General features: G+C 52.8%; 2 protein-coding genes across 2 annotated transcripts in view; one reads left to right on the top strand and one right to left on the bottom strand.

Moving 5' to 3' along the window:
• Positions 1-15,470, bottom strand: part of LOC142027846 (uncharacterized) — a 327,572-nt gene that overhangs the window by 281,657 nt on the left and 30,445 nt on the right. The gene's annotated exons all lie outside the window — the stretch shown is intronic.
• Positions 275-13,695, top strand: LOC142027839 (electroneutral sodium bicarbonate exchanger 1-like). The gene is made up of 22 exons (XM_075022040.1): positions 275-322; positions 606-801; positions 1,509-1,655; positions 2,112-2,247; positions 2,463-2,623; positions 3,558-3,743; positions 3,852-3,940; positions 4,073-4,230; positions 4,609-4,696; positions 5,202-5,348; positions 5,506-5,597; positions 5,931-6,105; positions 6,242-6,375; positions 6,918-7,163; positions 7,268-7,373; positions 9,197-9,310; positions 9,649-9,810; positions 10,429-10,680; positions 11,487-11,555; positions 12,098-12,271; positions 12,371-12,552; positions 13,608-13,695. The coding sequence occupies exons 1-22, from the start codon at positions 275-277 to the stop codon at positions 13,693-13,695; spliced, it is 3,150 nt and encodes a 1,049-aa protein (XP_074878141.1).

Here is a 15,470-nt window from a genome sequence, read left to right on the forward strand (position 1 = left end):
TGGAGAGTTTTTGCTCAAAGCAGAGCTGGCTTCTCCCCAGGCACTAAGTTTTCCAAGCGGGAAGGCCCTAGGGGTGCATGGCTTTAAGTAGCTGCCTGGATCCGCATCATAGCTTGTGATTTCACAATGGTCCCTATTGTGTCTCTGGAGTTGGTGCACACTGGGTGCCACTTAGCTCCTCCCGTGAGGGCTACTCCATCAGTCCCTGGGGAATCGGGCCCCCTGACTGACCTGGAGGTTCAGTTGTCCCCGAAACCCAGTGACTGACGTGAGGATGAACCCAAACGGGGGTTACAAAATGACACTTCTGGAAGAGTTACAGGTAGCACGGCCGGGGCTCAAAAGTGCAGTTTTGTGGGTTGGGGTTGGTTTTTTTCCAGTTTGGAAATCACTTTTTTAGACAGGAACCTCAAGAACAAAGCAGGAGGTGGGTTTTTTTGGTCTGAAACACTCATCCCTCTCCTGCTGTATTAAAGACGTCCAGACTCTCGTGGTATACAGTAGAGGTGATGTTATGGGCTGTTTTATTTGCGTATGGGAAGGAAAACCTCCTACAAGTCCGTGGTTTTAGGGCTGTGCCTGAAGGAGGAGGAGGCGGCACGTAGAGGCGTGATGGCTCGTGGACTCGCGTGGACGCAGGGGTGGGTGATGGCTGGGAGGACGTAAGGGAGCTCTCCACCCCCAGCCCCAACTTTTCCCTTCTTGTCGTTGCTAAACAGAGACATGACGAGGAGGCAGTGATTGACCGGGGAAGAAGGAGCAACACTGTCAGTGTTCGCTATGAGGAGGAGGAGTTGGAAGGTGAGTCTCTGCTGAGATCCTGGTAGAGGAGCCACCAGCCCAGCGCGTTTTCCCATTGCACAAAGTCTCTCCTGTGTGCCTTGTCGGGTGTCACATCATGTGCAGCAAAACGTGCCGCGCTTCTCAATGAAGCAGCACAGTTATTGTCACGTTTTTTACTATTACGGCTTTTTAAACGGAGGGAAAAAGCCCCCCGGGAGGCCACGGTGTGAGTTGTAGCCACAGGGCTCGATAATTCACGGCTTTTTTTCTCGCAGAGGCTGCTCCTGGCTTGGAGAGGTCAGGAGAATCATTTCAGGGCTGCAGACGCGGGGCTGTGATTTTCTTTTTTTGTTCTGGAGTTCATTACGATGGGACTGATTTGATCGTCTCTTGTCGCCTCGTGCCATACAGAGATTTTGAAAATAATTAGCTTGTGTTGCTGCTTAATGAGCAAGTCTGAGTGTTGTCCAGCCGAAGCTGGAATTTGAGAAGAGGTCCAATACTTTGGGGGCACTTTTAGATGACCCAGAGCCAACACTTGTTGTTGCTGTGTTGTTGCAAAGCTCGAGTAAAATAGGCTTGGAAAAAAGGAGGTCCAGTGAAAATAACATTCAGGGAAGCTGGCGTTGCTCCTGGGATATATAACCGTGGCTTAGCAAGGCACCGGCCACCTCAACCATTGCCGCAATGCCGAGAGTGCTGCAAAAACCGCTGCTTTTTCGCAGGCCACCGGACCCTGTACGTGGGCGCGCGGATGCCACTGGTTAGGCAGAGCCACCGGCATCACCGACGCCACAGCCAGAAGCATCGGGAAGGGGAACGGGAGAAGGACTCTGCCCCGATGGAGCAGGGCTACCACTGTAAGTCCCACCGCGGCATTCGCTAAACTCCTGGGGGCAACGTGGGCGCTGGGGCCTTCTGCAAGCAGGTCCCCGTGGCTAGTTTGAGTGAGTTGCTGTTCTTCCGAGGGAAAGTGGCCGTATTGAGCAACACCCTCTTTTTCCCAAGTTTTCTTTTTTTTTGTTGTTTTTTTTTGTTTGTGTTTTTTTTAATGCAGTTAAATGCATAATGGGTTTAGGCTCGTCTTCCTTAGAGGGATCCTGGCTTTAAAAATGGCAATGTGGGGAAGGAAAGCAGCCCATCCTCATGCAGAGGTGGACTAGATGCTTCTCCTTCTCCACGGCTCTGTGCAAGCCCAGACAGACGCAGAGGAGAGGGGCCAGCCCAGTGTTTATGGCTGCACTGGTGCTGATGGCCACTTTGCACGTGAGCGTGACGAGCTGTGTTCAGGCGCAGTAACGGGATGGGTCTTTGCCTTCTGCCCCCAGGCTCCCCGTCCCAGCGGGTGCAGTTCATTCTCAGGAGCAAGGAGGACGAGCAGCACCTCCCTCACCACTTGTTCTCCGAGCTGGATGAGATCTGTGTAAAAGAGGGCCGAGATGGCGAGTGGAAGGAAACGGCAAGGTAAATCCCTGCTGCTTGGCTGCGGTGGGAGAGGAGTCCCTGCACTGGCAGCGCCCGTGGGCTCTGCTTTCTCCTCTCCAGGATGCGAAGCTTTTGCAGCTGCAGGTGGCGGCACAAGGAGCCTTCTCCTCTTGCCACCCCGTGGCTCTGTCAAAGGGGTTGCAGAGCTGGGGCTGTTTTCTTGCAATGGGGCTGATCGCACCCGATGTCCGCAGGTGGCTGAAGTTTGAGGAGGACGTGGAAGATGGCGGCGAGCGCTGGAGCAAGCCCTACGTTGGCACGCTGTCCTTGCACAGCCTCTCCGAGCTGAGGAGCTGCATCAGCAACGGGTCGGTGCTGCTGGACATTTGTGCCAACAGCATCGAAGAGATTGCAGGTACCATGGGCGCTGCATCCCTCCGGGAACGGCCGAGCTCAGCTCGCCACGGTGCTCTTCACTCCCAAATCAAACCCTGCCCCAATGGCACGTCCTTTTCCAGAAGTGCCACTGTGTTTTTCTCATGAGCTGTTTTTGGATGTAGACTGGGCATGCAACAGTCGCACCGTTTTTTTATTCCAATGCGGGGTCCTTTTGAAAGCAGTTTGTGGGGTTGGAGAAGCCACTAGAGAATATTCTGCAGCCAAAAAGGAGCGTGTGTCAGGGCTTAGCAGGCTGCTCTTAGAAATACAGAGTCTGCGTAAGAGCTGAACCTCCTTAAAGGAACTATTTCTTACAAGCTGTTTCCTCGCATTCTTTTTTTTGCTTTTGCCTTAAGATCCAGCATGTAAGAGTTTTAAGGCAGAGTTTATCTGGCGATGACCAAGCAGTGTATTTCTGTGGGGAAGATACTTGAAGTTAATTGCAAAAGCCGCTTTGGAGAAGTTATCTTTGACTGGCGGCAGGTCTCCATTCAGCCCTTTCAAGGGCTGGAGAAGTCGGAGCCGTTCTTAGCACGTTTCTCCCTGGGCTCGGCAAATTGCACTCCATCAGCACGGGAAGCTCTGGGAACGTCTGTGCTATAGATCGCTTATAATTTGGGTGAACGTGTAGAGTCAGAAAGGCCAGGTCGGGCAAGAAAATTGCGTCATTTAGAATGGGAAATATTTATCTTAGCGGAATGATGAATAAGCACTTGGATGCCATGTTTCTTAGCAGAAGAAAATTCTCGTTTTGGCTGCAAAGGCTGAACATTATTAAAAGGCCTTGCTATGCAAGGCTGAGCCGGCATTAGGGTGCAGCCTGTGTGGCACAGCCTTCCCTGGGGGCTTTGGGGGTCGGGACTTGTTGGGGTTTCTGCTCTGATGGCTTTGTTTCCCTTTGCCATCCTCAGATACGATCCTGGCCCAGCAAGAACAGTCCACGGAGTTTGATGAGCACGTGTGGGCGCAAGTTCGAGAAGTCCTTTTGAGGAAGCACCACCATCAGAACGAGAAGACAACCAACCTTCTGCCCGCTGTCTGCTCGTTTGCTGATGTGAGCAAGAGGCAGTCAGACCTGCACCTCCTCTACAAGCCAGGTGAGGCTTTCTGCAGGGCTGTGGCCCCATTAGACTTGTCCGGGCAAAGGAGAAGCGTCCCAGTTGCTCCTCGTCCATCTTTCTGAGTGTCTTTCTTTTTCCTACCAGCCCAAACAATCACCTCTTGTCCTTCTCCCACCGCTGCAGAAGCTAAAGATGGGGTGAACCCTGAGAGCAGAGCAACGGATTTAAGCAAGGTGAGACACTCGTAGCTTTCTCACGCCTTTAGGGCCAGATTTGCTCTTGCAAACTTGGCTGGAGAGTGTGCTGCAGAGCGCTGTGGGCTTTGCTTTTGGGGTAATTGCCTGAAAATCGCTTGTCGTGCCCAGGCGGAGCTGCACTTCATGAAGAAAATTCCCACCGGGGCTGAAGCATCCAACGTGCTTGTAGGAGAGCTGGATTTCCTTCACCAGCCCATCGTGGCATTTGTCCGCCTGAGCCCGGCTGTCCTCCTCTCGGGCATGACGGAAGTTCCCATCCCAACAAGGTGCGAATGAGAAGCGCAAATTTTTTCCGTAAAAAAGACACCCAACCAAAGATCGAGTTGCAGGCATCAGTTTGGTGTCCCAAGGGAACAAGGCGAGTGGGAGGGGGAGCAAGCACGTTTCCCCCACCCGCATCTCCTCGCCTTCATTTCTCCATTCCCTGCTGTAGCTTTTAAACCCATCGGCCAATTGTAATGAAAGTTGGCCCCCAAATGAAATTTGCCGTCGGTTTTGAAGAATTTCAAATTCATCGTGGCGTCGCTGAGCCTACGTGTCCCGTCTTGAGCCACGCTCCGGGCTGGGAGCTGCCAGGGCTTTCCTTGGGTGCTCTTGGAGCAAGGACACCTTCTTCTCTCTCTCATTTTGTTTTTCTTGCCCAGGTTCCTGTTTGTTTTGCTTGGACCAGAAGGAAAAGCCCATCAGTACCATGAGATCGGCAGGTCCATGGCCACTATCATGACAGATGAGGTGCGACAAGATGAGATAGCTCCGGGTCATTTTTGCCTTTCTTCAGCTCTCCCTGTCTCTGAAGTAGTGAGGAAGAGGATTTGCTGTCCCAGCTGCCCGCAGCTCTCCAAATAGCCCAGCCCTCTTTCTCACCCCGAAGCGAACACGCAGATTTGCATCACCCCACATCCTGGAGGCTGAAATCCCACCCGGGGTGCATCCTGCACCTCATCCTTCTTGCCGGGGTCCCCAGCACGCTGTCGCCAGTGGTGGCATTGCCAGGGCCAGTCAAACTTCTCTTGCTCTTTAAGCAGAAGGGTATGGTGTGCCATGGGGGATGGGGGCCTCGTGGGGGAGATGATTACAAATGCCCTGACGCACAGATTTTTCCTTTTGGGGGAGTATTTCCTGCCCTTTCCAGCAGGAAATTTTGGGGAAAAAGCCTTGCGTTTAGCCAAGAGCTTATTGCACTGGTTAGGACCTCCGAGCTGGGTTGTCCTCTCACCAGGTTGTCTTCTCTTGGCAGGTTTTCCGTGACGTTGCCTATAAAGCCAAGAACGGGGCTGACCTCGTGGCTGGCATCGACGAGTTTCTGGATCAGGTCACGGTCTTGCCGCCAGGAGAGTGGGATCCATCGATCCGAATCGAGCCCCCGAAAAACGTCCCTTCGCAGGTGGGAGGCGCGAGGGGGACGGGCGGGACGGCTGGGGATGCTGTTCAGGGGCCCAAATTCACAAGGTCCCACTCTGACACAGTCACAGAGCCAGACCAGAAGCAAAACAAGCCAGCGGTTACAAGTCCATAGCTTTATCTTACTTCCATTTTAACAGGAAAAAAGGAAGATGCCAGGAGCTCTTGACGACAGTGCTTCTGACAGCACGCTGGAGAAACACAGTGGCCCTGAACTGCAGCGGACGGGAAGGTGGGAGCTTTAATAGTTTGGGTTTTTTTTCTGTTTGCTTCTCAAATCTGAGCATGCACCCTCCCTTCTAGCAGGTCTTTGGGGTTAGCTGGTTCAACGAAGGGGCTCCGCATTGCCAGCTTGGTCCCCTGGGCTGGGCAGGGGGGAGATCTGGGCAGCTGGGCTCAGCCCCAGCCATCACCATTGCACGCAGGTTTCCTTGATTTGGGAGGAAGGAGAGTGCTTCTTTTTAGCCACGAAAGTGACTCCGTGCTTCTGATTGCCCTTCTGCAGCAAAGCAAAGTCACCGTGTTCCTCCAAGAGAACAGACTCTCTTCTTTTTCCTTCCTGCAGGCTCTTTGGAGGTTTGACCCTGGACGTGAAGCGGAAAGCCCCGTGGTTCTGGAGCGACTTCCGGGATGGTCTGAGCCTGCAGTGCCTGGCGTCCTTCCTCTTCCTCTACTGTGCCTGCATGTCCCCTGTCATCACCTTTGGGGGACTGCTGGGGGAGGCGACCAATGGCCAGATAGTGAGCACGTCTCTCTGTTGGGGGGCATGGGGGAGGATAAAAGTCAGGCCAAAGTCCTCGCTGCAGTGAATCGGCTTTGGTTTTTGTTTCTCCCTAACGATTTATTTACTCACGGCTGCCTCTCTTCCCCGGACAGAGTGCCATGGAGTCGCTGCTGGGCGCGTCCATGGCCGGCGTGGTGTATTGCCTCTTTGCCGGCCAACCTCTCACCATCCTCGGCAGCACCGGACCCGTCCTCGTGTTTGAGAAGATCCTCTACAAATTCTGCAAGTAAGGCTGGCTGCCGCAGCTGGGTGCTGCGAGAGCCTTCAGAAGGGGGCAGTGATGGAGAAAAGATGCTTTGCTTTGCTTTTCTGTTTCTTAGGGGTAGTTGCTAGATTTTAGTGACAGTCCTTTTGTTGCTATGGCTTTGATGGGAGATAAACCACCCTTATTGCCATAAGGTTTATCATTAAGCCCCAGCTTGCTGGCAGCAGGTGACTGGGTGCAAACCCAGCTGGTTTCAGTGTCAGGGCATCAGGGTGATGTGGGAGAACACCACCTGGCCCAAGAGGGACCTGACCTCAAGCAGCCTCCAAGGTGTTAACACAAGATCCTTGTTCAACAGTGGTAACTAAATAATTGGCCTCTCCTCCTGTGGGTCTACACCCTGCACCACAGCCCCGAGGCTCTCTGTAGTAGTACCTGGAAACTGCATTTCCCATCCGCAGCCTTGACACGCTCCAGAATTGCTCCCTGTTTTCCCCGAAGGCAGGCATGTCTCAGGGCCTCTTGCTGGCCTTTGCAGCCTTTGTTTCATTTTGCTTTCCCAGGGAGTACACGCTCTCCTATCTGTCTCTGCGGGCGTGCATTGGGCTGTGGACCGCCTTCTTGTGCATAGTGCTGGTGGCCACCGATGCCAGCTGTTTGGTGTGCTACGTCACCCGCTTCACGGAAGAAGCCTTTGCCTCCCTCATCTGCATCATCTTCATCTACGAGGCTCTGGAGAAGCTGAGTCACCTGCGAGACACCTACCCTGTGCACATGCACAGCAAGCTGGACTTCCTCACCAGCTACTAGTGGGTTTTTTTCCCCCTGAGAAAGCTTCTGCCCCTTGGCAGGATCTGCGGGCTGCACCTCCATCGCCTTTCCCTTACCCCTGTCTTGGCTTCTCTCCTCCCAGCTGTAAGTGTGAGGCACCGACCCATCCCAGCAACGAAACGCTGCGTTTCTGGGCGAGCAACGGGATCAACGTGTCTGGCATCGCCTGGGAAAACCTCACGGTGACCGTAAGTGCCCCGAGCCACTGCTTCCTCGCGCCGCGGCCACGGGGTCCAGGGGCATTTGCATGGTGCAAAAGTCAGAGCCCTTCAGGGAATGATGGGCTTCAAACTGTGCTAGTGCTGCTCGGAAAAGTCCTTGCTTAAATCTAGCGTGTGGTTTGTTAAAACCGCTTGGTCCTCGGGAGGAGAGTCCACCTTGTCCCAGTCTACCTGGTCCCCAACGTTGTGGGTAGGTAGCAAGTGTCCCCCTCAAGCCTGTTGCCGGACAGTATTTCTGACTGGGAGGAAGGTTAAGTAGTGGGTGGTTTGATTATTGTAGAAGTTGTAGGTAGGACTTAAGTTCATGCTTGAAAGGTAGTAATTGGCCTCCTTAATGGGTTCCTAGTAACTCTGGGCCTTGCTTTCTCGTTCAGTGCTGTCTGTAGGTACATGCATAAATTTGCATGTCTGAGCAGCCTCTCAGGCTGTTGTGGCTGGAAGCAGAGCCCGGGCCTAGGGCGGCAGGCTCTTATGGTGGCCTTCATCCCCTCTTGGCCAGGTTCTGCGAGCCCTCCCCTGGGAAGGGACGATTTGTCTCTTCTCCTCCTTTCCTACCATGGTTGTCTTTAGCCCTCCTTCCCTCTTCCCTCTCTCTCTCTCCCCAAGAGTTTCCAGTGTTTCCTTCCCCTCTGGTGTCTTCTTTAGCCACGATTGCTCGAATGGCAGGCAGAGGATGTGCCGAGGGTGCGTGGTATGGTGTCCCCTCACATCTCGTTTCTCCGCTCTATAGTTCGATGTGTCACTTGTTCAGCTGCTGCTGCTCATTACATATAAATCTCCATTGGCAGGAGCAGTTAGAGGGTCGTGGATCTTGGACCAAGATCCTCAAAACCCCCTAGCTACGCGAGGTTTCCCTGCCGCACGTGCACTGCCTTTGTGTCCTGACGCTCTGTTTCTCCAGGAATGTCGGCATTTGCGTGGGGAGTTTCAAGGACCTGCCTGTGGACGCGACGGCCCCTACACGCCTGATGTGTTCCTCTGGTGCTGCATCCTCTTCTTCGCCACCTTTGCCCTGTCAAGCTTCTTGAAGAAGTTTAAAACCAGCCGCTACTTTCCAACCAGAGTAAGTAGAAGATGGTGGCCAGCGTCCATCTCCACACTCGTTTCCCAAAATGGCTTTCCTGGAGCACTAAGCAGTATTAGCCCCGCCATGGTCAAGCTGGGAAACGTTGGCCTTGCAGGCCAAGCTCTCCAAGAGCTTGGATGTCCCGCACTCATTTCCGTGAGTGCAAAATCATCGTAGCATTTCCCACCTGCCTCGCGATCTGCCCCAGATTGAAGATTTTTGGGGTTTGATTTTTTTTAATTTTTTTTTTTTTCCCCCTCCTCAGGTAGTAGGAAGTCAGGTTTCCCAAAGTTTTGGGGGTTGGGGTTGTGGGTTTTTTTCCCTACCTTCTGCGCATTATGTGCTCGAGCGGAAAGTAGATTCGAATGAGGAGGTTCCTTTTGAGGACTAAAGGATGCCTCAGTGCCTTGTTGCCGTTGTAGCTGTGAGTGTAGCTGTAGTGGCAGACATCTCTTTTCTTATTTTTAATATTATTATTATTATTTTTAGGTTTTGACTTAAACCAACCCTTGTCCGCCTAATTAAGCTTTTTTTATTATCTGACGCCAGATCTCACGGGGACAAACACAGCAACAGTATCTAAGCAAGGGATCAGGCTGCATGTGCTCAGAGGGGCGGTGGGATTTGGTTAACCAGCCTGAATGTTGTGGATGTCCGCAACTCTTGCATCTCACGTTACGGCCCTGTTTGCCATGCCCCTTTCACCTCTGGTTTCTCACCCCAGGTACGGTCCACGGTGAGCGACTTTGCTGTTTTCCTCACCATCGCCATCATGGTGCTCCTTGACTTTGTGGTTGGGATCCCATCGCCAAAGCTCCAGGTCCCCCACACGTTCAAGGTAATGGGGTGTTTTGGCACGTGGGGGTGCCACAAGGTGATGCCGGGGCAGGGCAGGGCTGAGTCTGGAGGAGATGCTGGTGGTGTGACCATCTCCTCTTCCACCTCCAAGTGCCTTGCTTCCTCCTGGCAACGAGAAGATGGCCCCAAAACTAGATACCTACAGGAGAAGTACCTAGAGGTGCTTGCAAAGAGGAGACTGGCACTGCTGAAGCCCACGGGAGAGGGGGACATGAAGCCAGGGCTGGGAGGTGCTCTGACACAGGGAGGGAGGGGAAAAGGAAAGCCAGTGGAGTGCCTGGGCTGGGAGACGATGCTGATGTGTGGGCTTTGTTGCAGCCTACCAGAGACGACCGCGGGTGGTTCATCAACCCCATAGGACCCAACCCTTGGTGGACGGTGTTGGCTGCGCTCGTCCCAGCTCTGCTCTGCACCATCTTGATATTCATGGACCAGCAGATCAGTGCCGTTATTGTGAACAGGAAGGAGCACAAGCTGAAGGTAAGGGCCTGCGAGAGATGACCCCGGCCCCAGCCCCTTCTGGGCTGCAGGTCTGGGGAGAAGCTCTTATTGCCGATGCTTTCTGAAGGCATTGGTTTGGGACAAGGTCAGGCTGCGTGGCAGGATGCTCTCCTGGATTAACGATGATGCAGGGAGCAAGTGACAGGGCAGTTCAGATGAGCAACCTTTTGGAGGAGCAAATTAATCTTGGAGCAATATGGAAGCGCGTTTTTGTTTTGAAACGGCAGCGGCAGCAGGTGCGGGGAATGCATTGTTTTGATGCGCTGCCAGGGATAACTCAGAGTCACACCTTCCTCGCAAGTGGTAGAATTTTCTTTGTGAGTGAAAAAAACGGTTTGGTGGTTTTGGGTTGTGGGTGGGGTTTTTTTGGAGAAGTATGTATCGCACAAGCTCCCCATATCCCTTGTGTCTGAACTCCTGCCAGATTTTCATGCCAGGTGCTTGTGCAAAGCCTGCGTACACCCTTACTTGCTTCCATTTCTTGTTTTAAATTCTGAAGAAGTTGACCTGTGCTCGAGCAGGGTTTGAGTCTGACTTGCAACGTTATCCTTGCTCTTGTGCTATGGGATGCTCTGTTTCTTGTTTTCCTGCCTGCAGAAAGGATGCGGGTACCACCTGGACCTTTTCGTGGTGGCCGTGATGCTGGGGGTGTGCTCGGTGATGGGGCTGCCCTGGTTTGTGGCTGCGACCGTCCTGTCCATCACCCACGTGAATAGCCTCAAAGTAGAGTCTGACTGCTCAGCTCCAGGAGAACAACCCAAGTTTCTGGGGATACGAGAGCAGAGAGTCACTGGCTTGCTGATCTTTGGGCTCATGGGCTGCTCCGTCTTCTTCACTTCCGTGTTAAAGGTGAGAGGAAAATGCAAACCACCCGACAACCGCGAGCTTGTTGGAGGTTACAGAAAAACAGTCCCCTCTCTGCAGGCCTGAGTAGTTAGTTGTGGAGCGGAGGAGGAGGGGGTGATCCCAACCCTTGGGGCTTGACCCACGGTGGGAACCAGCCTCGGTTAGGCTTTGCAGCCCTTCGGGCCCCCGTTTGGTGTGCTCGAGGCAAGCGAGCAACGCAACTGCTTGAATTTTCGGGTGTCTTTCAGGCCCGCCCATGTTTATGGGTTACAGCTGAGCATATTCAGACCAGCACGTCTGCTCTCTTTCAAACAGGCAGCCCTTTACTGGCTGCAATTTGCTCCCCAAATGCCCCGGAGCAGCTGTTCCCAGGAGCTAAACACACTGAGGTCATCCCCGTGGGCTTCCTTGCACGTTCCTCCCACAAAGTAATCTCGTCTCTAGGCTAAAAGGAGGCCTGTGGCCTTTGCCTGTTGCCCCAAGATTAGGCAGAAGTGTTTTTCTACCGCCACAGAATGCGGCATAGGGTAGCACGGGTGAAATCGCCTATTTTCCTCCAACCTTTCTGGAAAATAGGAGTATTCTGAGGAGAGGTAACTCCAAAGTTCAGCCTAAAGCAGAGCCTTAGCTCACTCGTGCGCACAAAATCTTTAATGGTTAAAACCTGACCCATCTGTAAGCCTGAATGGAAGCTGGAAGGCTTCAAGCAATTTTAGGCAGTGCCTGTGGAAGAGGGTGGTAATACTGAAAATGCAATATGGAGAAAGAAACGATTGCATTCTTTTTTTTTTTTCTCTTTTCCCCCCCAGTTTATACCAATGCCTGTGCTTTATGGCGTCTTTCTCTACATGGGTGTGTCGTCGCTCAGAGGAATTCAGGTACGGACTCTTTTACAGCGTGCAGCATGTCGTTTCCCTGGTATTTTGTCTCCGTAGCAGCAGGGAAAAAAGCAGTGGCATGGGAAAAACTTCTTGCAGAGCAAGCAATGAAACTCTTTTGTGTAAGAAAAAGATTGGTGGAGGCACAGGAGGTATATAGGGCTGGGAGGACCAGGCAAGTTCAGCGCTCTCTGTTTCAGGGTTTAGGGCAGGTCAGTGTTTGGTTACGTGAAAGCGGGGGAATTCAGTGCAAAGGGAAGGCAGTTTCTGCCACTGGTGGAAATCCTCGCTGGGGGATTCAGTGGGCCGAGAAATGCTAATAATGGAATGGCACGGAATAGTTGCCGTTTGGTGGGCAGCTCTCAGGGGCAAGCCGGTTGATAGATGGAGCGAAGGGAAAATGGGTGCTGCTCCCAGGAGGAACGCGGTGGGATCCAGGATTTCTGACGGCAAGCGAGATGCTGCAAACCGCCTCCACGTCTCGAGAGGGCCAGAAACTTGCCGCAGTCCCAAGGCGGCAACCTTTCCCTTTTATTTTGCAGTTCTTTGATCGCTTGAAGCTGTTTTGGATGCCAGCGAAACACCAGCCGGATTTCATCTACCTGCGGCACGTGCCCTTGCAAAAGGTGCATTTGTTCACGGTGATCCAGCTGACCTGCCTCGTCCTGCTCTGGACCATCAAGGTGTCCCGTGCCGCCATCATCTTTCCCATGATGGTAAGAGCTGCCGCCGCTCAGCAGCGGGGTGTTTGCAGCGTTGGAGTGAGAGGTGGCATCGTCTCTGAGCTCACCGCATCTTCCCTCTTATTCGTGAAGGTTTTGGCTCTCGTCTTTGTCCGGAAAGCGATGGATTTCTGCTTCTCAAAGCGCGAGCTCAGCTTTCTGGATGACCTTATGCCAGAAAGGAAGAAGAAGTTGGACGATGCCAGAAATGAAGCCAGAGAAGAAGAAGAGGTAAGGCTTGCTGGGTCCTCGGGGCTGGACATCTCCGTCGGGCTGTGAGGTTGCCTGTTTCTCTTACAGCTTGTCTGGAAATGTTGGGGGAAGATCAGCACTCAATCGAAATAGATCCCAATAGCCTGGATCCCACGTTGTAACCTTTGTTTCCTCAAGTAGCAGTGAGCTGAACGCTTGAATACAGGTGTAATTTTTAAAACGAGTCATTTTTCACCAAGGTCATTATCATTACGATGATTATTATTAGAAGGTGCTGCTGCTGCTGCTGGCAAGATTTGCTCATAATCGTGTTTTGAACACCCAATCCCCCTGCCCCAAAACCTTTGGAGTGAACGGTTTCTACCCTGCTGCACTAATACCTATAGCTGCCAAGGGGCAGAAGGGGAGGGCAGACTGCTAAGTTTGTGCTGGGCATTCAGCTTATCTCCACTTTGACCAAAGACAGAGAACGTGATTTGTCCCTTTTTTACCTCAGGAGTCCAGGAGGGCGATGGAAGCTGCTGCTGCTGCAAGTTCAGTTCAGCTGAACGTGGGGAAGACCAGTGACATGGATATCCCAAAGCAAGGCAGTGACAGGTAAAGCCCCACCAAGCGCCAGGACCCCCGGCAAGATTAGCTTGAAGGGGTTTGGCAGAGTTTTCTCCACTTGCCTCTTTGTGGGGCATCCCACAGAAACCAGCAGGCAGCTTGGTGGGAAAATCAAATTCGGGGGCAGGGCTGCAGGAGGTGATCGCAGGGCTCTGACCCCAAGCAGAGTGGCTGCAGCACTCGCGTTTGACCCCCAAACCTTGCATCATCAGCGCCTTTACGGTAGCTGGAGTTCCTCATACTTACACATGAGGAGTTGCAGGCGTGATCTGTACCAGCAGTGGCTTAGGAACCTGGACCAGGGCTAAACCCCAGCAAGAGCCTTTGCACAGAGCTGTTGCTCTGCAGCTCCCCAGCTTGCCTCCCAAAACTCCTCATCCAGCAAAACCTCCCATGCTTATGCGCAGCTTTGATTCTCAGGGCTCCGCTGTTCCTCTTGCTGATGCTAATGCCCTTGGTGGCATCAGTTCCCATAATCACGGATTGCTGTGTAAAATATTTATTGCAGGACTGATCCTTCTGAGATTATTATCCTGGATGAAATGTCACCAACGACCGTATGGAAGGCTCTCACTTTGAAGACAGAAACCCTTTGAATCCAGGGAGGAAAAAGGTAAAGGATTGCACACGAACGTGTCCGTGCTCCTCTGCAAGCGACGGTGCACGCCTACGCTTTTCCCACGCTTTGGCCGGCAAGGCTGAGCAAACAGCCTGTCCCTGGGAACAGGCAGTGAGGACCGTGGCATGCAAACCAGCTCCTCTCTGCTGGGGTGGTCCCCCAAACAGGGCTGAATCAGCAGCAGCTGGCAGGTCTTCCACTGATGATGCTCTCCCTCTTTTTCTCTTCCCTTTGCCTTTCCCCACTCCCGCTTTTCACGTTTAGGAATCTTGACTTGGAAGGAGAGGAGCGAGAGCGTGACTCGGGGATGTGCCAACGCAGACAGAGGGAGAAAGCGCTTTGTTTCAGTTGGAGGATTCCCATTAAAGCCATGCAGATGTTTTCAGTTATCCTTGGTGTGCTTCAGGCATTCAGTGTCTCTAGACCAGCAAGCTGAGGTGAACGTCACAGTCAATGGGAGTTTGGTGGTGTTAAGTCTGTGTGCGTACGTGTGCGTGTGGGGGTGTGGGTTTGTAGTGGTAGAGGGACTGCTACTGCTTTATCATTCAGTGCTCTTCTTTTAATACCTAATTCCTCCGCTTTTTTTTTTTCCTCTTTTTTCCAAATGTAAACTGGGAATGTCCAAAATAATTTTCTGTTATATTTGATGCATTCTCCACTTTCTTCTTCATCACGACCGGGTTTTTGGTCTGGTTTGGGGTCCTGGCTTTAATTCACTCTTCTGTCTCTTACTGGTACGAGAGGGATGCCCTCTGTGGCAGGGCAGCATAGAGAGCGTCCGAGCAGTTGGCCTAAGGTGAAAGAGAAGCATTTGCTCCCTGCGCTTCAGTTTTACCTCTCTTGCTTGGTTTGGTTTTGGTTTTGGTTTTTTTGCTTTGGCTCTGCCATCAGCCTGGGAGCTGCAAAATGCAGAACTGCCACCTTCTTGTCCCCTGGCTGTACACTGCATCTAAGGGAGCACTTCAGGTATTTGATTTTGAGTACACCGTATGGTCACAGGAGCGGCCAGATGAGACCTGGGGGGGGCTCTGTGTCCCTGGGCTGCCCCCTCTGTTGTTCCTCCACTTTCCTTCTGTATTGGGTCTGGCTGAGTTGGAGTTCTTTTACCCCATAGCAGCCCTCGTAGTGCTGTGCTCTGTACTGGTAGCTAGAAAGCTGTTGATAACACAGCAGTGTTTTGGCCATGGCTGAGCAGTGCTGGCACAGCATCAAGGCTGTCTCTCTAACATTCCCCCCCTCCCCAGTAGGCTGGGGGTGGGCAAGATCTTGGGAGGCAACGTAGCCAGGAAGAAGGCATACAGGCAGCAAGAAGAGGCATCTCGGTAGCAAGTAAATCTTAGGTCCCTTCAGATGCTGGGGACCCTGCGTTCATGCAGCATTGGGCAGACCCCAGATGGATTTTCCCTTGGCACACTGTACAGATCCTGCCTGTGGAGAAGTTCCTCCTTTTGGTCATTCACGGTGTTATACAACTTTTCTTAGAAGAAAACAACTCTATGCGTAAAGGATGTTCACGCGCGGACTTCTTGCTGCACTTTAGATAACGGCAGGGCCGCGCAGGTGGCGTAATCGCTGGTACCAAGCAGGAGCTGCCTGGAGGCTCCTCTGTCACAGTCAACCAGCTCCGTTTATCCTGCGGCCAAGGGCCATGTGTAGGGACACAGCCTGAAGGCCACGCCGTACGTACGGTGCAGCACAGACCTGCACCCGCTCCGGTGAACTGTTAGGTGGATCCCCAACTCCTGGAGGTAC

The sequence above is a fragment of the Buteo buteo genome, unplaced genomic scaffold (genome assembly GCF_964188355.1).
Source record: "Buteo buteo unplaced genomic scaffold, bButBut1.hap1.1 HAP1_SCAFFOLD_62, whole genome shotgun sequence".
Classification (NCBI taxonomy): Eukaryota; Metazoa; Chordata; class Aves; order Accipitriformes; family Accipitridae; genus Buteo; species Buteo buteo.